This window comes from Oryx dammah, unplaced genomic scaffold (assembly GCF_014754425.2).
Source record: "Oryx dammah isolate SB20612 unplaced genomic scaffold, SCBI_Odam_1.1 HiC_scaffold_17, whole genome shotgun sequence".
NCBI lineage: Eukaryota > Metazoa > Chordata > Mammalia > Artiodactyla > Bovidae > Oryx > Oryx dammah.
The window spans coordinates 38,542,570-38,568,444 of record NW_024070201.1 but is presented as its reverse complement, the minus strand read 5'-3'; the positions used below and the strand labels follow the sequence as shown (position 1 = coordinate 38,568,444).

Below are 25,875 nucleotides of genomic sequence, written 5' to 3'. Positions count from 1 at the left end.
AAACAGCCAGAGTATTGAAGAAAAAGTCAAGGAAAAAAACAAAACAGTGAAACCTAAAGGAAATGCCTTTAAAGACAGATACCAGATTTACCACTAAATTTAACGTTGTTCAAAATATTATAGTCAATTCAGCAAGACAGAAAGATACAAAAAGTTTTACTTACAAAAGGGTCAATTATCTACCAAGAATATGTAAGAAACAACTGAAAAACTACTAGAAATAAGCAGAGTTCAGTTAGGTGAAAGTGAAGTCGCTCGGTCGTGTCCGACTCTTTGCAACCCCATGGACTGTAGCCTACCAGGCTCCTCAGTCCATGGAATTTTCCAGGCAAGAGTACTGGAGTGGGTTGCCATTTCCTTCTCAGTTAGGTGGCTAAACACAAATATAGAAAATTCAATAATTTTCTTTTATGCTAGCAGCTAGAAAATCTGAACATAGTCTACACATAACAGTAACAAAAATACAAATTATCAAAGAATAAACTTAGACCATTGCAGAAGACACAAAAGAAAACTGAATAAATGGAAAGACACAGTAGTTGGAATAGGAGGCAGTATAATAAGTGTGTTAATTCTTGTTGTCATTGTCCAGTCACTCAGTCGTGTCTGACTCTTTGCAACCCCATGGACTGCAGCACGCCAGGCCTCCCTGTCCTTCACCATCTTCCTGAGCTTGCTCAAATTCATGTCTACTGAGCTGGTGATGCCATCCAACCATCTCATCCTCTGTTGCCCCCTACTCCTCCTGCCCTCAATCTTTCCCAGCATTAGTGTATTTTCCAATGAGTTGGCTCTTCCCATCAGGTGGGCAAAGTATTGAAGCTTCAGCTTCAGCATCAATCCTTCCAATGAATATTTAGGGTTGATTTCCTTTAGGATTGATTGATCTCCTTGCAGCCCAAGGGACTCTCAAGAGTCTTCTCCAACACCACAGTTCAAAAGCAACAATTCTTCAGCACTCAGCCTTCTTTACAGCCCAGCTCTCACATCTGTACATGACTACTGGAAAAACCATAGTTTTTCATGACTATAGTTTTGACTATATGGACCTCTGTTGGCAAAGTAATGTCTCTGCTTTTTAATATGCTGTCTAGGTTTGTCATGGTTTTTCTTCCAAAGATACAGTACAAAAGAGTATGAAATGCAGCACTTGGGTGCAGTCTCAAAAATAACAGAATGATCTCAGTTTGTTTCCAAGGCAAACAATTCAAGATCACAGTAAGCCAAGTCTATGCCCCAGCCACTAATGCCAAAGAAGCTGAAGTTGAACAGTTCTATGAAGACCTAGAAGACCTTCTAGAACTAACACCAAAACAAGATGTCCTTTTCATCTTAGAGGACTGGAATGCAAAAGTAGGAAGTCAACAGATATCTGGAGTAATAGGCAAGTTTGGCCTTTGAGCGCAAAATGAAGCAGGGCAAAGGCTAATAGAGTTCTGCTAATTCTTACCAAAAAATAACTTCAAAGAATCAGTGTAAAGCTCAAAAATTTTCAAATGATGTATTTTTGAATGCCTACAACAGACACAGGTCAAACTGGAGTATGTTTAAGCCTGAGGATTACTCTGTAAAGAGGGAAAGACTAATGATACTAGAGAAGACAATAAGGGGAAAAGTGTCTTATAAATGCATGAGGGGATAAAAGAGTTTATTCATTCAACAAATGTTTATTGAGTCCTTACTATGTGCCTGACACTATAGACAGAGTGAAAAGGTATAGTCCCCATCCTCAAATTCAATTGATTTAATGCTATAAACTGAAAAAAAGGGCAAGACAGAGAAAGACAAAGAGAAAACATACAAGTGTCTGTTGTTTCAGTGTCTCTATTTCTGTAACTCCAAAAGTAGTCTCTGCCTCTTAATATCCTTTCTTAAACTAAGTTAAATGTAACTTCAGTTTTTGATGCTCATTTGTAATCCCACTGTCCCCCACAAGGGTGGTGCCTTTCTTCCTAGGCCTTCTAAACTTGTCCTTTTGCAAAGTTTAAATTTCATTTTCCACACTACTTTCAAAAAGCTAAGCTCATGGCATACAGTCCCATCACTTTATGGCAAATAGGTGGGGAAAAAGTAGAAACAGTGACAGATTATATTTTCTTGGGCACCAAAAATCACTGTGGATGGTGACTGCAGCCATGAAATTAAAAGATGCTTGCTCCTTGGAAGGAAAGCTATGACAAACCTAGACAGGGTATCAAAAAGCAGAGACATCACCATGCCAACAAATGTCTGAATAGTCAAAGCTAAGGTTTTCCAGTAGCTGTGTTTGGATGTGACAGTTGATCATAAAGAAGGCTAAGCACTGAGAATAATCGATGCTTCGGAATTGTGGTGCTGAAGACTCTTGAGAGTCCCTTGGACAGCAAGGAGATCAAACCTAAAGGAAATTCTAAAGGAAATCAACCTTGAATATTCACTGGAAGGACTTATGCTGAAGCTCCAATACTTTGGCCACCTGATGTGTTGAGACAACTCATTGGAAAATTCCCTGAGGCGAAGAAGGACTGAGGGCAGTAGGAGAAGGGGGTTTAAGAGAATGAGATAGTTGGATAGCATCACCAACGAAACAGACAAGAATTTAAGCAAAATCCAGTGGAGGACAGAGAAGCCTGGCGTCTTGCAGTCCACGGGGTCACAAAGAGTAGGACACAACTTAGAGACTGAACAAATACCAACTTCACCTGGGACACTGTATTTTCATTTCTCTTAGCCCCAGGCCTTCATTCCTGAGTTCAGCCCTGGTTCTCAAAACCTCTTCTGGATTACAGTGCTTGCCTGGGAAGATAAGGAGGACAATGAAGAAATCAAAGCCTAGCTGCCTCCAAACATAGCATTCCTTCTGCCTGAAACACACTTCCTATTCCCTCTTCTCCAGAAAGCTTTCTCAAGCCCTGATACCTGAGAGTTAGACACAGCTCATACACGCTCATCTAGTACCCCATTCTTCCTCTAACACAATATAATTTACTTATCTGCTTTTTCCACTACATTGCAAGCATCACAAGAGAAGGGATCTTGTCTTTTTTTGTTGCCTTTTACATACCTAGTATTTGGTATAAAATGAGCATTCGATAAAAATGTAGAAATGAGCAATAACTATGTAAACCATTGAATAAGTTGTTACTAAAGGATATCTTCTAATATAGTTATTCACAATATATTTTCATGTGGAAATCCAAAACAGAATGTGTGATATGATCCTTTATTATTTTTATTTTACTTTACCTTATTTCCTAATTTTGCCTTTTTTTTTTTTTTTAAGGCAAACCCTTATTTAACACTATCGGTCAAGCGTGAATGCACACTTAGTCGCTAAGTCATGTCCGACTCTGCAATCCTATGGACTGTAGCCCACCAGGCTCCTCTGTTCCTAGGATTTTCCAGGCAAGAATACTGGAGTGGGTTGCCATTTCCTCCTCCAGGGGATCTTCCTGACCCAGGGATTGAACCCACATCTCCTCCTTCTCTTGCAATGGCAGGCAAATTTTTTTTTACCACTGAACCACCTGGAAAGCTCTTATGAGTCAAGCACTATCCATTTAATCTTCACAACAACCCTGTGAGGTAAATAATATTAGTCTCCCATTTTAAAGATAAGGCAACTAAGAAATAAAGGTTTTAAGTAACTTGCCCAAGAAATCCAGGATGCTGTATTCAATATATTCAATACACTGAGTACTTTTATAATTTTAAGTAAGAGATAAACAGACATTTTAGTGTAAAGTACCATTACAATATTCAGTAAAAGCACATATTTGCAGGATAAAAATCATTTTTGGACTCAAGTCTACTCCTACAGTACACTTTCATATTTTACAAGACTGTTTCTGTCTCTTCAGATTCTATATAGTTTTCTTTTAATAAAGTCTATGAGAATTGTTAATTTTGTAACCAATAAATGATATTTAATAGTGATGACAAGGTAAACAATGTCCAAAGGATTACAGAACTAAAATCCATTTATCTTTAAGGAATTCTAGTGTCTTTTTAATCTGACAGTCACCAAAATTCAACATTTAGTCATATGCAATTAAATTAAAATGTTCCCATGAATTAAAAAACACAAAACCTTTATAGAAGGTTTTATGAAGTCAAGAATTTATAAATTAGAATAATGCTCATGATTTCAACAAAAAACATTTTTTAAGATGTGAAAAGACAGCAAATTTGTTCAACTTTACAGCTGTATGCTTCAGCTCTCCAACTATTTGGTTTTAAACTTTTAAATATCATTTATATAGAAATGGACTCAGAGGTGGACCACCTAATCTTCTTTGTCTCACCTGCTGATATTTTTATGGAGACTTTAAAAGAATATTTGGCCAAACAAATAAAAACAAAGAAAAACTGGTACTTGACAGATCTAATAAGGACCACTCATTTTCAAGAAGTTAGACCATAATTAAGCATGAAGGACAGCTATATTTAAATATATAATAGACGCCCTACAAGTTTCCCATTTCCAATTTCTAACACACCAATGTTTCAGAAAGTATGGCCCCACTTTGCTAAGCTAGTGTTACATTTAGGTAATGAAGTAAACATAACCATATACTTGGGACTAACATAAATCTATACCCACAGGTAGCAAAGTTTTACAATGGCTTCCCACATTATACAGCATAAAATGTAAGAATATTAATTTTAAGACCTTCACAATCTGGCCCCCATATTTATTCTCATCTCCTTCTCTTATATAGGTTATTTCCAAAGTATACCACTCATGTCTGTAATCCCCTAACCTTCCTACTCTACTCTTGCTAAATCATTCCTGTTGACTCTTTACAACCTGTCTCCTCTGAACTCTTCCCTAATCCTACTAGCCCACAATGACATCTCCTTCTTCTGAGCTTTTCCAACCACTCAATAACCAAGTCAACATTTGATAATTTTCATATACATTTTGAATTTTCTGTGTATAATCACCTTTTTTCTTAGGCATAATATAACAGTAAAGGGGATGGGCATGGGGGCAGGGGGGTAGCATGACAGGAAAATATCAATCAAAGAGTTAGGATTTCCGAAGTTCTAGACTTGCTCTGAGACTATATTTGAAGTTCCTGAATAAAGCTATTTAATTCTTTGTATAAATGAGGGCTGGTAATTGGTATTCAATCTAAGATCTTTAATGAAAAATACTCTTTTTGAGAATGATTTGTATATTCCATAGTTGCTTAGGATGTTATATTACATGGCAAATACAATAAGAAATTATAAATTCTTGGTTGATGTGATCTGAGGAGTGAAGCCAAATACACACTTGGACAAAGTCAGGGCTACCAAGCTGGAAGATACAGACTGGCAAAAAAAAGACAGAGGAAGAACAAATAGAAGCATAAATATGGGAGACTGTACAAACAAAAGAATTAAGTTGAAAGAAAGTTTTGGAAAATTGCACCAAACAATGATCTCTGTGGACTTTCATAAATAATCTTCACGGTATTTGTGTTTTAGAATTCAATTAAACAAATACTTGAAGTCTAGGTAAATAGCACTATTTCAGGTAGTTCATTCCAATACATTGTAACTCTACAAACCACTCACACACAAAACATCATACTTACTGAGATCTCGACATTTAATAGTACTGTATTCGAAAGAGATACAAAGATAGTCACAAGCTTCTCTCAATTCAGGAATAGATATGCCATCAGGACAACGGATTATTCCTGTTTTATAATAATCCTGAAAAAAAAATAAAGAATGCATAAAAGAATGCACAAGGTAGACAAAATGTATATTTAAGATTGGGCTGATGCAATTTTTTAAAATTGTGATACTCTTGAGATTTCTGAATTGTGGAATTTTAAAGTTAGGTAGGACCTCAGTTCACCTAACCACTTTTTCACTTTACTGACAGGAAAAATTTATGTCCAAATGGATTCACTGACTCATCCAGTTATGAAATTATTTAACAAGAGAGATAAAGTTAGAACCCGTGTCTCATTATTTATGCATCTCTTCTCTCTACTGTACCATGCTAATTCACATGTATTCCCCCCTTACAAGTTATTTGTCTACATACCTACCGTATATTTTTTAAAGAAATTTTAAGGAAGTTAAATGATATACTTTACGTTACCTTAAATATTACCTAGAGAACTGAGCAAAACTTAAGGTTTTTAGTAAAGAACTTCAAAATCATTTCCAAGTATTCAAATATATGGAAACAGAACACACAATTATTCTTCTTCCAAATACTGTTCTTTGATATTTCCCACATAAGTGCAAACAACAATAGCTATTACTTCCAAAATCTACTTGAAACGCTATTAAGGGCTGGCCCAGAGCTACAGATAAGTTACTCCATAGCTGAGTCATGGAGTAACTGGTCAATACCATTAGGGGACAAATGGAAGTATGGGCAACTGAAAAAGCACTTCTCAAAAAATTAAGATCTGCCTCAAGCTTCTTGATGTTCAGAGCCACAGTTAACACCACTTCTGAAGTTGCTCCATGAATCAAGCAAGACATTTTCTGGTACTTTTCCAGTACTTGTTAGTACTGATCATGATCAACTACTTTTCCTGTCTTGTACCTCAGGATTCTCCCTCTCCTCTTCCCACAAAACTATTTAAGGAAACCATATTTTCAAACTGTGGAATAAACTGTCACATGCTATAAATCAAACCTTTATCACTGATTAAAATTACAACTAGTGACTGTAGTACTAATTCAAATATTTCTCAAAATAAAAGGTTAAAAAAATTAAGTTTTAATACAAAAATGATAGGAAATACATTTTAGAGCTGACTTTCAAATGTTCCTAAGTGTCCACCACTAGTTATATGCAACAAAACAGAATTCCAGTAGCCACATTTATTGTGACAGCAAAAAATTATCAACTTCTTGTACTTAATAGAATTAGGGAAAGTGGAGTAGTCTGACTATAGAAATGTTACCACTAAACCCTTGAAAGAGCTGCCTATGCAGACCTAAGAGATGAATTATCCCCTATCTTATTTTTGCAAAAGTTATAAAATTCCTTTATTTTTATCATGCTATATTTGCATAAAAAAGAAAATGAATTAAATGATATTAAAAAATACACTGGATACTTCCATAGTGATAGCCAAATACAATTCTGCTTTCAGTCTAAGTACCTACTGAGAAAGGGTCAACTGACTCAATCAATACACACAAGAAACAGCACTTACCAGAATTGCTCGAAATACTGTAGAGCCAATTCCTTCTGCCACCTCATACTCTCCCTTCTCATTAGGACGTGTAAAGTTATGTTCTCTGCCAGATCCAAACATCCTATGGTAGCAAGTAATTGAGAAATAAATCAATAGGCTATCCTTTCAAAAGAGAAAATTGTTTTCATGTACAAAAGTAAAAAGGAATTATAAGTTTAGCATTAAATTATATCATTAAATTAGCCCATGAATATTTATCAGACATTTATTCTGGCAAATGTGATAAATGAAGGATTATAAAAATATTTTTTTGTGGGAGGAAACAGCAGTAAAGATTCCCCATAAGAAAGTAAAATCAATTAATAAGATTCAAAAGCTAAAGAACTTTCCAGTCCCTTTTCTTCAGGGGTGGGGAAAAAAAAAAATCAATCTAGGAGAGATTCTTATACTAATTTTGTCCAGACAAAGAAAAAAATGAAAGAGAGAGAAGAGGGAGAGAGGGAGAAAGGGGAAACTACTATCTTCAATGCAAAGTTAGTCTATTAAGTAGCATGTATGGTAATCTAAACTAGAAAAAAGTAAAATAAGTATAGGCAGATTAGGTTATTTTACTATTCACAAAACTATAAATGTAACAAATCCTGCACAGAACTCTTACACTGGCATCCTAGAACTGAAAATTAAGCAATCAAATACTGGGGTGGAGAGGAATGAAGAAAAGAATGAAAATTCTAAATAAGTAACAAGCTCATAATATTAATTTTTATAAAAAGAAGATGCAAATGAATTTCTATTTTTTCAAGTCATGTTGTTGGCCCTTTAACAGTAAATATTTAGAAAAAAAGCAATCTGCTAAATATGTCCTTCAAAACAAAAAGCTGAATGCCTAACTTCCAAGCAAATTTTTAGTGTGATTAAAAGAATCTGAACCTCTAAATTCAATGACAACATCATTACTAAAGTCAATATAGCTGATCTAAGTTTCCTATTCAACAATTTCCCAATTTAAATAGTTCCCTCTTTTCTTATAACACAGAACCTATAAAGAACAAAGCTTTCTTATTTCAAAGTTTCCAAAAGAATGCCAACTGCTTTTTACAGTTCCCATGAATATTAATTTTCATTCCCAAAGACATGCTTTCGTCAACTGACATGAAAAGAAGCCTTCACTGATTTGGAAAAAAAAGAAGTGAGTCTTTCAGAAATCAAATGTCATGCAATTTTCTCAAATACTTGAACTTTTTACAAAAAAGGAAAGTTACTTTTCAGATCAATATGGATCACAAACACAAAAAAATCTTCTGGATTTATTTTTAAAAGAAAATGTAGCCTATCAGCTGAAGAAAAATTTCAAATACCTACTTCTGCCTTTCAACTGTTTAAGTTTAGGTAAAAATATAAAATATGATCAGTGTCAAGTTATCCTTCTAAAAAATCTCTTATGAACAATCTTTCCTTCAAGTTTTACTGTTTGTTATAATGTGTTAGAAATAAATAAACATGCTTTGATTTTTTAAAAAGAGTCTTTCCTATGCTTCTAATAATATGTAAAAGCCTATAGAGTACAAGTATTTTTTTCCTTACAGATGTAAAGTCCCGAGCTAATGTTAAAAGGAAATATTTGTCTACCCAAAATGTAAACAGTGTCACATGCTGGCATTTGTTGTGTATTCTGAGATACTTACAAATCATACACACACACATACACAGGTACCCCGAATAGTTACTCAAATGCAACCAAGCAAAAAATTCTAGTTTTCCTTTTTAACCTCATGCAAACTTCCATTTCATTTATGTTTCCTTCATTTTATATTAGAATGAACAGAAAAAAGGCACTAATTTTATAATTAAAAGGTGTTTGGTCCTACTTTTGAACATTTTGAAAATCAATTCTATACTGTAGTTCCCATAACTACAGCCCATATTGTCTCTACCAATTCTAGAATGTGGTTCCCTTAACTACAAATTTTATATTAATTTATTACTCCAGACCAGTACAGATTAAGAGACAATTATTTCTCCTTCATTCTACTGACTAATTGTTAACATTATTTCTTTAAAGTAAATACATCAAACTGATAACTGAAGATTTAATTTGGAAGCCACAAGTGAAGGAAACATTATCACTGTTAAATTCATCTTGTCAAATACAATCTATGTTTTCAGATCTTTAAGTATCCTGTCTTCATTTAACTACTGCATTTGCTATTTCTAGGTACAGCAAACATTATTCAAAATCAAATCAAGCTCAAGATCTGCCTCTACAATTTCTAGCTGGATTAACTTGAACAAGTTATTTAAATTCCATAGCTCAACAGCAACACTGTATTCTACTAGAGAATTACTGTAAAATTTTAAATTTAAGAAAAAGGCAATGGAAAAGTGCTTATTATTAATAACACAAAGAATCACAATGATACAAACCTGCCCAACATTGTATTTGGCTGTGCAGTAAAAATGGATGGGTCTACAACAAATCTAGTGTTATCCACTATAAGTGTCACTCGTTCTGATGTTCTTACATTCCGAGCTCCTTCTTTTGCATTTTCATACACAAATACCATTTCCCCAGACGTCTTACAGCTACTATCTGAACTTGATTGACTACTGTTTCTGCTGCTGTTCCCAGCACTGCTGCTGGATCCATCTGGAGACACTTTCTGAGGACGAGGACTGCTTGGACGAGAGGAACTGTGATCTTTTTCACGTTCTGAAATAAAGAGGTTAAACAAATTTATGCAAATTTTCTTTTAAAAGATACAAAAGATACATATATATCTTTTGAAAATAGTGATTTAGAAAAGTAGTTTTATATCATAGCAATTCTGCTTTTTTTATTTCAAATAACATTTTCACAGAACATCATCAACCTTCATTTATTTTCTAGAAATAAAACCTAAAATATTACATTGTTTTCTAAAACAATTAATTTTGTAGACTTTTTAAAAAAGACGTTTACCTAACCAATGCTGACCCAGACTAAGATCAAAATTAAACTGAATTATATTACTGCTCTACTTAAAAATATACAGAAATAAAAGGAGTACAATATTCTAAGTCAAATAAGCAAGCACTGAAAGTCAGTAAAAGATTAATAATAATTTTAACTGTCCTAAATATTGAAAGTATTAATACTATTCTAAAAACACAAAGTAAAAACTTTGGACTCTTAACTACATTAATAAGGAAACCCCCAAACCAGCAATTTATCTCACAAAAGGAACGTACCAAAGGAAGAAAATATTTTTACCACAGACACTAAGAAGTATTTATGTTTTCAAATGACTTTTAATTTTTACCAAATTAGTTTAATAGCTGATGATATACTGCTTTCTTCTCACTCCCATTTTTGAAAAAAGCACTGCTAAAAATTTTATAAGATCATATTATTATTACCTACAATTTTAATATAAAGAAACACTGTTAAAATTCAGAAAATTTTCTTTAGCTGTTCCAACAGTCTACAAAAGAGAAATTAAAACTAAGATTTTGTGATGTTTCCTTTAGAGATTAGATTACTAAACTTTAAAGATGACCTAAAAATGTACCTCCATCTCATCAGTTTCATCAGCTTTTGCCAAATTCCTTCATGACTCAGGCTACTTAGAACACTCTGTACAGCTTTACTGGTTATATAATTAGGCTTGCTGTATCTCCAGAGATACCCTGACACCTCCCTTGTAGTGCCTATTTCTATAATGTTGGTAGCACCCTAAAAGCAAAATTTGCTAAAGCAATAAAATAACTTATTATATCTCCTATTCTCTTCCCATATACTAAACTTTCCATTTAACAAACTGTCAGCTCTTATTTATACTTTTGTTGGTTTTTAGCTTATTAGTATTATTCTGATTTTAAAGACCTACTTAGATACTGACAACCTCTCCATATAATTAGACCTAATATACATGATTTTGATTTATATGAGGTAATCAGAAACTGTCTCAAATAGTAAGTCAAAATATTTAATTTGCAACTTCTGAGGGAAAAATAAAAATCAACAAGCTCACATTGTTTATGTACATCTACATAAGAAGTGGTGCTTTATAGTCACACAATGTATTTACCTGGAGGAATAGCATTCATTTATAATAAAGAGTAGTGAGGAATAAAGATCTGAGCTGTCAAGGGGGAAAAAAAAACCTACTTCCACCCTCCTTTTTCTTCTCTGTTTTTTAATTAAATTTAAAATACTGTCAAAAATCAAGGTAAATGACTCTATGATGGTTACTCTTTCACTTTTTTATTATGATTAACAAGGATTCTTATCAATAATTTACTACAGATTATTTTAAATAAACCACTGCTATATATCTCACAAGATAAAAATTACTTGAAAAAATTTTTAAATCTACATATTACAGTTGTAAAGGCTGTTCAAATTACTTCTAAGACTGTCCCAAACTCTGAAAGAAAATTCACTTTAAAGTGTCATTTAATAAGTTTTTTTTTTTTAACAGCAAGAATCAAGCTAAGTTAAAACAGAAGCAACTGAAAAGAAGTAAGATGTTAATTTTACTTGTGAATTAGGCATAATTCACTGTTATTACTACTTTAAAAAGGTAAATGCACTGGGAATTTCCTGGCAGTCCAGTGGTTGGTTAGGTCTCAGCGCTTTCAGTGCCAGGGCCCGGGTTTGACCCATGGTCAGGAAACTAAGATCCCACAAGTCATGCAGCATAGCCAAATTAAAAAAAAGAAAAAGAAAAAAAGGTAGATGCATGTTTTTGAAACCTGTTGGGAAGTTTAGTTGATTTTACATACCAATATGGTGCTGCCGTGTTGGAGAAGTAACATTTCTAATACAAGGAGTGAGCTGAGATTCTGTTCTTTCATGAGATGAATCTCGTGATCTGTCACTTGACCTTCGTCTATCTCTGGATCTCTCATGTCCCCCACTAGCACCATGTAGACTCATTTTGGTGTGGTCGACAGCTCCTTTAGCAACACGTGAGGGAGTGCTGATAAATTAGAAAAGAAAATTAACCATAAAAGTAGAACATGAAATTGCAAATGCTTTCCAAAAAAATTCCCAATTAATATAAAACTACTAATATTCTGAAGTGCAACAGTCAAATGCTATTATACTTAACAATTCTGAAACCTATTTTAAATTTGCAGGTTTTATAAATTCTGGAAGACTATGTCTTTAAAGATCACATACTCCAATTCAGTTTTTTTAAGGATGAGAAAACTAAAGCCCAGGAAGGTTAACTGACTGTTGAGTTAGTAGCATGGTAGAAGAGGTAGCAGTAGTAGTCCGCAGCAGCAGTACTAGCAGTAGAGAACATCCAAATCTCTCAAATATAACTCAAGTGTTCTGGTTGTAAGGGAAAAGGAGAGGGTGAGCATCAGCTTCTGGAACTTACACTGAGGTATGGGACAAAGTAATTGGTCTTGCTGCCAAATAAAATAAGAATACATGCTAGGGACTTCCCTGGTAGTCCAGTGGTTAAGACTCCCCCCAAGGCCAATGCAGGGAGCATGGGACCAAGATTCTACATGCCATGAAACATTGTCAAAAAGTAATTAAAAAAAAAGAATACATGCTAACTCCAATCAATTCATTTTGACTGAGCTCTCTTTGAAAAGCATTTTTGAAATTTTGAAAAGCATTTTTCTAAAAAGCTAATAGCACTGACTAAATAAAGTTACAGAATCTAAAATTTTAAAACATCTTACATAGAACAAATTTGCCCATGGGAAGTAAATAACTGAGGATGATTAAGATATTCTAGTTGACAGCATTCATTCACACAATTATTTATTAAGTTATATGTACTATATGCACAATGCTATTACATGCCAGGATAGAAGTAGCTTCCTTAGAATGCTTATGATTTAAGTGCAGCAGCTATACATGAATTATTCCATTTAAACAATGTAAACAATTCAAATGTTATCCCAAATTTAAAATATGAAATAATTAAATGTATCTCAAATACAATTAATAAATGAATGACAGATAATAAATGCTCTAAGATCTCACAAGAAGATGTTACTGTAAATCGCTGGTGAACCTGGCACAAACAAATAGCTAAGATTTTAATAATCAAAGTACACTGCAAGTAAGAAAACTGATAGGAACAAAAATGAAAGAGCCTAACCTAAGGCAGGTGAAAATTTACCAACTTATTAGCAAACAACATAGTTCATCATTTTAAAATGTTAAGTGCTTTTCAGAAACAGGAGAAAGACAGGAATAGAAGGAACTTCATGGCTTCAGCGTAATAAAGACTTAAAAATATTGCTCAACATGTTGAATGCTAACTTAACATTTTGGAACCTTAGTTTCCTCATCTGTAAACTGTAGATCCTACTGACTTTCTAAGTTTAATATGAAGATTAAATGAAGTATAATCAGTAAACTGACCAATAATGTGCCTGGCACAACAGAATCACCCATTAAATGTTACTTTATTTAGTTTTAACAGGCGATGACATTAAAGTTCAAAATCACAAGATTTTGCTCAGAGTCACATAGAATTTTAGTAGATATGCTCATAACACTGTAAGCTAATCCTTTCAATTTATTACAGTAGCCTCTACCATGATGTTACCCTATTGTCCTTCACCAAAACTACATTATTTAAAAATTTAATCTTGATGAGTCAGTGCTCAGGGATCATCTCCTCTGATTTATTAGCTGTAACACTGTTATTTGAGTGGTTTCTTTCATTATGAAGATCGTTATCATCTCACTATAACAGACTAAAAACACAATAAATAAGGCTGACTCTGTATCTACCCTAAGAGTGATTTCTAAGGAAATAAAGGTAATCGACCAGTTTTTATCAGTCATCTATCTGTCTCTCATAAATCTACAGAAAGAAAAAAAAAGAACAAAACAACCCTCTATTCCTACCTTCCTTCCAGTGAAAAAGATCAGAGTAGGATCACATCATTGGAACATAATTTTTTTCTTTAAATAGAACAAATCAAAAGATCATACTTTTAAGTTAAAAACCTTACAACAGGAACAATGGAATTTCTGACTCATCTCCTAAAGTAGGAAAAAGAAAGGAATCCACAATAGAATAAGCATTATATACTGGAAAAAACCCTCAAATTATTCTAGCTAAGTTTTAAATGTACTAATAAACACATTTTCTAAATATGAATCTAATTGATAACAGATAAGATACAAACACAATTACAACTAAGGCAAATGAAGGATAAATGTTGAGTAAGGATCAAGCCAACTGATTAATTGGAAAAGGATTTCAACTAGACATCTTTATAGCTGAAAGATTAAATACCACTAAGTATTTTGCTTAAATACTGCCTTCATTTCTAAACTGTTTAGACATTAAACAAACGCAAAAGGTGTCATAATATATTCCTGTTCCTTTTTTTCATTCTCAAATGGAATGTACTCTGAATGAGACCTTCAAAATCAGATGTCATAGAAGACTAATTATGTCCTACTCTATTTAATTAAATAATTTTAGATCAGGAAAGCACTCTAAGGGCAAACATAATTAACAAGTGCAAATGAAAATGAGGACAAGCAAGTTCATAGAGGATAACTGCTTCATGTTGCATCTAAGAATTCGGGATACATGAATTGAGAACAGGAAAGGAGATGAAAAGTGTTATCAGCCCCAACACCTGCTTCTAGCCAAGACAGAGAAACAAGGACTAAACTTACCTTCCTGTCTGAAACTACCCAAAAGCAAAATATATGAAACAATGACAAGACATAGGACATCTGGAAAAGAAAGTAATCCCTGGAAGATGAAAAAACAAACCAGATAAGGCTAACCATGGGCTTCCTTGGTGGCTCAGTGGTAAAGAATCTGCCTGCCAATGCAGCAGACATGGGTTCAATCCCTGGGTTGGGAAGATCCACTGGAGAAGGAAATGGCAACTCACACCAGTATTCTAGCCTGGGAAATCCCACAGACAGAGGTGTCTGGAGGGCTACAGTCTATGGGGTGGCAAAGAGCTAGACACGACTTAGCGACTAAACAACAACAACAAAGGCCAACCACTGTCCCAAATTACTACCTTGAGAAGAGTTCTCGAGTAAAACACGAGAGAGGCAAAACCCAGGCAGAAGCTGATGGACTCTGAGTTAAGGATGAGGAGCTGAGAGGTTGGGGACAATAGGTGGCAGAGTTCTAAGGAAAGAGTATACCAGAGAGGGAAGAGCAGCACAGAGAAAACCTCAGCAATCTGCAGAGTCCAGTACTAATTAACACACACATGAGGAAACCTCATTAATGAAGCTGGAGAAACAACGGACTCAGAGAATTAGAGAACACATTGCCCAGGACTCGTACAGAGCCAGGAAAAGGGCCTGCCCCTCTCTCCCCACAGTGAGGCTGGAAAACCTCATAAAAGGGCACTAGAGGGGGAATCTATGGCTATGCAGTGGGAAATAATTGAGTACTAAACTAAACTGAGTACTGTCCCAGTCACATCCAACAAATGCTAATAGCAAGATGTGAAAGAATCAAATCGTTTCCAAGTAAGTAAACTAAATCCTAAAACGAAGCTCAAGAAAATTTATAGGAGTACAAAAATATCCATCAGCCAAACAAGGTAAATTCACAATATATGGCATCCAGTTAAAAATTACCAGGGAAGCAAAAAGGAAGGAAAAAACCTCAACTAAAACCAACCCAAATATCTTAAAATAAGAAAATCTTAAAATTAGACACACATCTTACAATTAGAAACAAAAACATTAAGAGTCATTATAACCATATTCCTCCAAAAAGTTATGTAGAAATATAGAATATTAAAAAGATACAAATCAGACTTCTAGAGACAAAAATTGTATCTGAGATGAAAAATACATTCATCTGGAATTAATGGAAGAGTATACATTACAGAAGATTCATGAATTTGAAGACTGCAGTAGGAAATACCCAAATGAATACACTATTCATTATAGAAGGATAAATTAAGCATAAGTGAGCCACAGGTCAACTTTAAGAGCCCTAATATAGGTATAAATGGAGTCCATAAAGGAAGAAAGGTAAGGAAAAGAAAAACATTTGAAGAAATGTCTTGAAATGTAATTAAAATTACAAACCCACAGATGCAACATGCACAACAAATCCCGAACACATTTTAATAAAAAATAAAACCCAAAATGATAACTGCTGGCAACCTAAGATTGTTATATCCTGTAAAAATATCTCTCAAAAATAAAAGGGAAATGCATTTTTAGACACACACACAGAAAAAGATGAATGAATTAATCATGAACAAATCTGCACTACAAGAAAATTTAAAGAACATCCTTTAAAGGCAGAAGAAAAAAATAACTCCAGGTGAAAATATGGAACTGTTAATTGTTCAGTCATATCCAACTCTTTGCAACCTCATGGATGGCAGCCCATGGACAGACAGGCTTCTCAGTCCATGGGATTCTCCAGGCAAGAATACTGGAGTGGGCTGCTGTGCCTTCCTCCAGGGGATCTTCCCAATCCAAGGATTGAACCTCCAGGGGATCTTCCCAACCCAGGGATTGCTAGCAGATTCTTTACCATCTGAGCCTATACAAAGGAATTAAGAATACTGGAAATAGCACAAAGTTTGGGAGGAGAGAAACAGAAGTACAATATTATAAGGCTCTCATATGACACAAGAATTATTTAATATAATGAAGGTAAATAGTGATAAACTAAAGATGCATATTAAAAGCTTTAAAGCAACCACTGAAGTACAGAAACAAAGAATTATAGTCAATAAGCCAATAAAGGGGATAAAATGAAATCATAAAAAAAGACACAATCCAAAAAAGGGCAAAAGGGGAGGGGAGGATAGGGAAACAGGAACAAATGGGACAAACAGAAAATAAACAGCAAGATGACAGACTTAACCATATCCACAATCACATTAAATGTACACGGTCTAAGCCATAAAAGGTAGAGATTATCACACTGGATATAAAAACCAGACCCAACGAACAGTATGCCCCATCTACAAGAAGCACACTTTAAAGATAAAGGTAGAAAGAGGTTCAATATAAAAGGATAAGAAAAGACAAACTATGCTAATACTAGTTAAAAGAAAACAAGAATGGTATATTAATACCAGACCAAGTAGACCTCAATACAAAGAATATTACCAAGGCAGTTTATAAGAATAAAGGGGTAAATTCACTGGGGTCTCCTGCACTGCAGGCAGATTCTTTACCAGCTGAGATTCTTTACCACCAGGGAAGCCCTTAAGAGCACTTAACAATCCCCAAAGTTCTTCTGCCTTGTAACAGAGCTTCAAAACACATGAAGCAAGAAAAGGAATAAAATTACAAGGAGAACTCCACAATTATTGTAATGGATTTCAACATCCCTCTTAAATATTTAATAGAACAAGCAGACAGAAAATCAGTAAAGATGAGTGAGATGTGAACAGCACTATCAACTGGCTTAACCTAACTGACATTTATAGAACATTTTATCCAACAAGAGCAGAAAACTCATTCTTTTGATATGCACATAGAACATTTATCAAGACAGACCATATTCTGGGCAACAAAACAAGTCTTAATACATTTCAAAAAAAATTCATACAAAATATGTTCTCTGATTACAAGTGAATTAAAATTCAGTAACAGAAAGATACCTGGAAAATTCCCAAACATTGGCAATTAGATAACATCTTTGTAAATAACCCATGGAGCAAAAAAGAAATCAGAAAGGAAAAGAGAAAATTTTGAAGGGAAAAAGCCCAATGAATCAAAATTTGTGGAATGGAATGATATTATAGCAGTAGTTAGGAAGCAAATTATATCTTTAAATGCCTATGATAGAAAAGAAGAAAGGTCTAAGAAAAATTACCTCAGTTTCTACCTTCAGGAACTAGACAGGGATTTCCCTGGTGGTCCAGTGGTTGAGAATTCACCTTGCAGTGCAGGGGACACAGGTTTGATGCCTGGTCAGGGAACTAAGATCCCACATGCTGCGGAGCAACTAGGCCCTAAAGCCACAATTAGAAAGGCAACATGCGGCAACTACTGAGCCTGCAAGCCACAGCTAGACATGCCACAACTAAGACCCAGACCCAAAGCAGTTGAATAAATTTTTTTTTTTAAAGAAACTAGACAAAGAACAAAATAAACCTAAAGAAAGTAGAAAAAATTATTAAAGAACAGAGTGGAAATCAAAATAATAGAAAATAGAAAAAGAATTGGGAAAAAAAAAATCACTGAAAGCAAAGGCTAGTTCTTTGGAAAGGTCAATAAAATTGATAAAATAACTAGCCAAACTGGGCTTCCCTGGTGGCTCAGAGGGTAAAGAATCTGTCTGCAATGCAGGAAACCTGGGTTTGATCCCTGAGTCAGGAAGATTCCCTGGAGAAGGGAATGGCTACCTACGCCAGTATTCTTGCCTGGAGAATTCCATGGACAGAGAAGCTGGTGGGCTACAGTTCATAGGGTTGCACTCCAGAAGAAATGGAATGAACAATTCAATGTCTATTAAAGAATTTGAATTTGTAGTTAAGAACTTACCTTCTAAGAAAACTCCAGGCTGAAATGGCTTCACTGATAATTCTACCAAGCATTTAACATAGAAATAATAGCAATCTTACACAAAATCCTCTAGAAACTGAAGAAAAGATAATATTTCTTAACTCATTTTATGAGGCCAGAATTGCCCAGATACCAAAACCAGAGAAAGATATTACAAGAAAACTATAAACCTACAACCTTCAGAACATAAATTCAAATATGTTCAACAAAATTTTAGTAGTTTGAATACAACAATATAAAAAACTGTCAAAACGTCATGATCCTATAGATTTTTGTATCAAAAATGCAAGATTGGTTAAATATTCAAACATCAATCAATATAATTCACCATATTAGCACATTAATGAAAAACTTGTATCTCAATATGCAAAGAAAATACATTTAACAAAATCCAAAATCCAGTCCTGATTTTAAAAAACAAACAACAACAAAAACCCTCAATAAAATAGGAATACAATGGAATTTCATCAGCTGGATAAAAGATATCCATGGAAAAAGTACAACCAGCATTATACTTAGTGGTCAAAGACCAAATGCTCTCCACCTAAGACCAGGAACAAGACAAGGATGTCCACTTGTACCATTTCTCTTCTCCCGCATACTGAAGTCTAGCCAGAGCAATATGTCAAGAAAAAGATATAGAAGGCGTCCAGATTATAAAAAGAAGCAAAACTGTCCTGATCTACAGAGAAGATAATCATCTTTTATAGACTCTAGTACAAAAAAGTTACTAGAACTAAAGAGTGAGTTTACTATGGTCACAGAAAATCAATATTCAAAAGTAAACAATATTCCTATATACTAGCAACAACAAACAATCAGAAATCTAAATTCTAAAAACAACATCATTTAAAAAAGCAAAACCTGAAATGACCTAAATGTTTATGAACAGGTGACTGGATAAATAATTTGTGGTATACCATACAACGGAATACTACTCAACAACAGTAAGTATGAACTACTGATGCAAGTTATAACATGGATCACATACAAAATTATTAAGCTCAGTGAAAGAAGAGAAATACCCTTCCTTCCCCAAATACGGTACATTTGTATCAGATTCTAGGCAATACAAACTAATGTCTTGTGTCAGAAAACAGATTGGTGGTTTGTCCAGGCATGGAGTGTGGAAGTTCGAAGAAGGAGGAAAAGCTTACAAAGGACCCCAAGGAAACTTGCATGTGATCGATTTGTTCACTACCCTGATTGTGATGAGGTTTCCTAAGTGCATACATACATCAAAACTTACCAAACTATACAGCAAAACTGGCCTCTTGGCCAAACATAGCCCAATTAAGACTACTCTTCCAGGAAGCTGAAACTTAATCATTCAATTACACACAAGTAAAAAAAGCCATGCCTTTCTTCTATTAAATTATAAATTATCTTTCACAAAACTACATAGATTCTTGCATCCGCCTCTTAAAATGGTTCATGTTCTCATGATACCAGAAGTTTTTATACCATCAGACTACCATCTCCAACTACCATCTCCAACTGATTACCACTTGAAAATCTCACAGATCAAATTTACTATCCAATAATGTTAATACAGAACTCAAATAAGAACCCTTAATCATGAATCCTCTAAGATCATAATTTTTATTAACTAAGAAATAATGCTTCCAGCTGAGAGCCCATGCTCCACAAGAGAAGTTACGGCAATGAGAAGACCATGTGCAACTAGACAGTAACCGTCCTCATCACAACTAGAGATAGCCTACGTGCAACAAAGACCCAGTGCATCCATAAAAATAAATTAAAATTTTTTAAAAAAGAATGCTTCCAGCACCTCTAGATATGTAAACAAACCCATCTTAAATACTAACCCTAATATTTTTTTTGCAAAAAAAGTTTCATTTTTAAACTTTACAACTTTATGAGCTTCTGACTTCACCTTATACCAACTTTCATTTAACATCAAAATCAACAGGCAGTAAGTCTCTCCAAAAGTTTTTAAATCTTACTAAAATAGTCACCCTCAGAAACAACTATCTATTTATATCAAACTTTGGAATATTAATTTCATATAAATTTCCACATGTGACTTTGCCACCTAATTTGTTAAAAAATTCTATATATATATACAACTTCCAATCATAGGCAGGTTCCTAACAAAGAGAAATTTTAGAGTCTCTATCATTTTGTACAGTGAAATGATGGATTCCTACAGGGGTTGGGGGTAATAAAACTAAAGTAATATATAGAGAGAAATTTTTAAATTCAACAATATTGCAAAGTTTATTACAAAACCCATGCCACTCTCAGAATGGATAATGTGTGGCACATAGATACAATGGAATACTACTCAAAAATTTAAAAGAAAAATGAACTACTGACACATTCAACAACGTGTTAGATATCTCAAAGGCATTATGCTGAATGAAAAAACCCAAACCCCAGAGTTTACATACTATCTGATTTCATTTACATATTATTCTCAAAATAGCAAAATTACAGTGATGGAAAACAAATCAGAGGTTGCCAGAGGTTAGGGACGGGGAAAGGGTAAGACTCTAAAGGGGCAGCATGAAAGTTTCTTCCTGGTGATACAAAGTTCTGCATCCTGATTGTAGTGGTACTTACACAAATCTGTATGTGATAAAAACATCACAGAATATATACCAGAAAAAGAGTACATATAAAAACCAATGTCTATAGTCAGTTACAGAATTGTATCAATGTCATTTTCCTAGTTTGATAAACTTAAGTGAGATGTTATCAAAGAGGGAAGCTGAATGAACAGTACCCAGGAACTCACAGTACAATTTTTTTTAACTTCTTATAAAAATTTTTCACAATAAGTTTAATAAACATAAACAAAAAGGCAAAAGACAATGTAGAGACAAAAAACAAAAACCCTATAATCAATAAACTCAGTTCAGTTCAGTTGCTCAGTCATGTCCGACTCTTTGCGACCCCATGAACTGCAGCACGCCAGGCCTCCCTGTTCATCACCAACTCCCGAAGTTCACTCAAACTCACGCCCATCGAGTCGGTGATGCCATCCAGCCATCTTATCCTCTGTCGTCCCCTTCTCCTCCTGCCCCCAATCCCTCCCAGCATAAGAGTCTTTTCCAATGAGTCAACTCTTCGCATGAGGTGGCCAAAGTACTGGAGTTTCAGCTTTAGCATCATTCCTTCCAAAGAACACCTAGGACTGATCTCCTTTTGAATGCACTGGTTGGATCTTGCAGCCCAAGGGACTCTCAAGAGTCTTCTCCAACACCACAGTTCAAAAGCATCAATTCTTCAGCGCTCAGCCTTCGTCACAACTCTCACATCCATACATGACCACTGGAAAAACCATAGCCTTGACTAGACGGACCTTAGTCAGCAAAGTAATGTCTCTGCTTTTGAATATGCTATCTAGGTTGGTCATAACTTTCCTTCCAAGGAGTGTCTTTTAATTTCATGGCTGCAGTCATCATCTGCAGTGATTTTGGAACCCAAAATAATAAAGTCTGACACTGTTTCCACTGTTTCCCCATCTATTTGCCATGAAGTGATGGAACCGGATGCCATGATCTTCGTTTTTTGAATGTTGAGCTTTAAGCCAACTTTTTCGCTTTCCTCTTTCACTTTCATCAAGAGGCTTTTTAGTTCTTCTTCACTTTCTGCCATAAGGGTGGTGTCATCTGCATATCTGAGGTTATTGATATTTCTCCCGGCAATCTTGATTCCAGCTTGTGTTTCTTCCAGTCCAGCGTTTCTCATGATGTACTCTGCATAGAAGTTAAATAAGCAGGGTGACAATATACAGCCTTGACGTACTCCTTTTCCTATTTGGAACCAGTCTGTTGTTCCATGTCCAGTTCCAACTGTTGCTTCCTGACCTGCATACAGATTTCTCAAGAGGCAGGTCAGGTGGTCTGGTATTCCCATCTCTCTCAGAATTTTCCACAGTTTATTGTGATCCACACAGTCAAAGGCTTTGGCACAGTCAAGAAAGCACAAGTAGATGTTTTTCTGGAACTCTCTTGCTTTTTCGATGATCCAGCAGATGTTAGCAATTTGATCTCTGGTTCCTCTGCCTTTTCTAAAACCAGCTTGAACATCAGGAAGTTCACGGTTCACGTATTGCTGAAGCCTGGCTTGGAGAATTTTGAGCATGACTTTACTAGCATGTGAGATGAGTGCAATTGTGCATTAGTTTGAGCATTCTTTGGCCTTGCCTTTCTTTGGGATTGGAATGAAAACTGACCTTTTCCATTCCTGTGGCCACTGCTGAGTTTTTCAAATTTGCTGGCATATTGAGTGCAGCACTTTCACAGCATCATCATTCATGATTTGAAATAGCTATTAACAAATGTATCCATAAAACAAAGACAGGAATTTTTTAATTAAGAGAATGAAAAAGAGTTCTTAGCCATTTTTAAAAGTTAGAAGAAGGCTGAAAGAAAAAACTGTTGATAAAAGAAATAAAAAATGAAAGTGAAAGGATGAGAATAGAGGAAAGTGAAAGAGAAAAAGTGAAGTCACAGTCGTGTCTGACTCTTTGTGACCCCGTGGACTGTAGCCCGCCAGGCTCCTCTGTCCATGGGATTCTCCGGGCAAGAATACTGGAGTGGGTTGCCATTTCCTTCTCCAGGGGATCATCCCAACCCAGGTCTCCTGCCTTGCAGGCAGATGCTTTATCCTTTGAGCCACTAGGGAAGCCCTGAATAGAGGATGGCACTCGATATTCAAATAATATATGTTCCACACAGAACAGAAAAAAGAGGGGGGTTATCAAAGAAATAATACATGAAAAATTTCCAAAAATAAATATTACCAGCACTGCTGCTAGAAAATCATTGTAACAAATACACAAAACTAAAATATCTACAAAGTGAGTGGTACTCACTTATGTATGGTCCCCTTACATAGTATACAGATGGGAAATACAACCTTATATGATTATCACTTTTCTGTTTTGAGGAATTATCTTTAAATACTTCCAGCAACATCATATCCTGGTGCATCTTATTAATGTTTGCTGAATTTAGCTGAAATTTCAGGATATGTAACATCTAAGCATTTCCCATGTCACCAGTTTTTTCCTTGTCTTGTGTATGTATTTGTGTCTGTAGAGATACAGATATGAAGCTTTACAGTTTATGAGGTGTTTTAAACATTTAATCTTTTAAAAATGCATCATTTTTCTTAAAAACAAGGTAAGCATCTTTGTAAATTTCATATTAGATGTTCCCATCCATTTTTTAATTAGTCTGTCCATATTAAAGAAACGATATTATTTTGAGGGAAAAAAAGGTGTTTCTATTACTATGTTCTATATTATGTTTTAGATTTAACTAAACCATTTAAATGAACTTATATTAATATATTTTAAGCAATCAATTTGCATATGATTTTTACAAGCATTTTTAATATGTTAGGTGAAGAGTTTGCAAAGCCAAATTCAACCCATTATCTCATTTTATAAATAAAGTTTTATTAGAACACAACCATGCCCATTAATTTACATATTGCTTATGGTTGCTCTCATTCCATAATGGCAAAACTGAGTGATTTTGACAGACTCTGTAGCCCACATGACCAAAAACATTCACTATCCAGCCTTTTACAGAAAACTCTGCTGATCCTCATGTTAAGTGTCAGCAACTGTGATGACATAAGAAATGCAATTAAACTTTTAAACCTATTTTCAACAAGTTTAATGCAAATTTCTCTCCCTTCTTTTCCCTTTTTTTTCAGTTTGCCTTTTCTATAAGCTTTTTGTTCTTCTTAATTTATGGTCAGTTTCCCAACAAAAACTAATCACTGAAAAGGCAGTTCTCAACTGAAGAAGGGGCTATGCTCTAAAAGGCCATCTGTTAGTATGTTGTTTGATGCATACTGTCCATAAATATTTTAAACCATACTTAAGTCCCAGATTTTCCCCTCCTCCCCTGACGCCAAAAGACAAGAAATATAGCTCAAGAAAAGTTTTAATACCGTTTTTCTCTTCTTAAAATCTCACTGTCAGACATGTCAGCAACTCTAGCAAGACAGAAGCAGTAGCAATAGCAAGGGAGCCTTATATACTGTTGTATGACTACTCTAAGAGTATCTTTTCTTTGAAGTGAAATGAAGACCTAGATCCTAACAACTCTGACAGAAAAGGAACTCTTTTTTTTAATATGAAAGGATATTTATTGATATTTTAGGCCAATTTTATAGCCTGAAAAGTTCCAGGTACTCATTTTTCCCCCCCAAGCTTTTTCTAGATTCTATAGATTCCTCTGCCTAGAAGTATTAACTGATTTTTTTAAGCACTGTCACTGGAAAAGGAACTCTTATTGGTCAAACATTTAACACTTTACTATCAAGGTAACTGTCAGCTTTCCTAACTGACAAAAATTATTTTCATGCAGACAGTGACAGAGGTTTCTTTTGACTTTAAAATAAAGGTTTCTTTTGACAGAGGTTTCTCAGATTTTGAACTTTTTTAATAAAGGAAGATGTTGCTAGGAATGAACCTCTCCAAAATGATGAGTCTCTGAAAAGAAGTTATCTAATTGTTACACTGCTAATTTTTTTACTTCTAAAAAATAATCATGGTTTTAATTCATCAATAAAGCATTAGGTACTTGCAACATACAATAATTATACCCCATAATAACTAAAATTTTTCTTACTCTCTCCTCTAGCAATGCTTTTAAGTTTTATCATGCAGTCATTCTACCAAATATTCACTGAATATCTATTATATGCTACTTATTATTCTAGCCATGGTGGATATAAATCAGAAAGTCTCTGCCCTTAAAATTTATACATTCAAGTGTACAAAAACACAGAACATATATAATAAATATATTAAATATCATATGCTGGTCAGTGCTATCAGGAAAACTAAAGCAGAGTTAAGAGGACAGAGTCATCATTTTCAGGTGAAAGGTGCTATTTCACACAGTGGTCAAAGCAGGACTCTCAGAGGAGAAGATGTCTGAGCAAAGACAAAGTAAAACATAAAACTATGAGACTGAGGGAAGGGTAGATAAAAAAGATCTTGTGCCAAAAGCAATCCTTGGCTTTTTAAAGGCATTCAGGAAGGCTAGGACAGCTGGAGCATAGAGAGCAAGAAGGACAGTATTAAAAGATGAGCTCAGAGATAAGACTAGGACCAGATTATGAAAGACCTTCAAAGAATGTTCAAAGCTTTTCTGTTTTTGATCTGAGTGAAATAGGTACCAATAAAATTTGAATTACATGATCTAACTTATGTTAGATGAAGCAGACAATGAAAGAAAGAAGGTAACAGTAGGA

General features: G+C 34.6%; 1 protein-coding gene across 10 annotated transcripts in view; it reads right to left on the bottom strand.

Moving 5' to 3' along the window:
- BTBD10 (BTB domain containing 10) overlaps positions 1 to 25,875 on the bottom strand; it is a 77,232-nt gene that overhangs the window by 12,822 nt on the left and 38,535 nt on the right. For all 10 annotated transcript variants that reach the window (XM_040258336.1, XM_040258332.1, XM_040258326.1 and 7 more), the window contains 4 exons: positions 11,904 to 12,100; positions 9,564 to 9,849; positions 7,158 to 7,260; positions 5,565 to 5,685 (listed from right to left, as the gene is read on the bottom strand). In XM_040258336.1, the coding sequence (XP_040114270.1) occupies positions 5,565 to 5,685; positions 7,158 to 7,260; positions 9,564 to 9,849; positions 11,904 to 12,057 (664 nt within the window). In that variant the 5' untranslated portion in view covers positions 12,058 to 12,100. The remainder of the gene's footprint in view (positions 1 to 5,564; positions 5,686 to 7,157; positions 7,261 to 9,563; positions 9,850 to 11,903; positions 12,101 to 25,875) is intronic.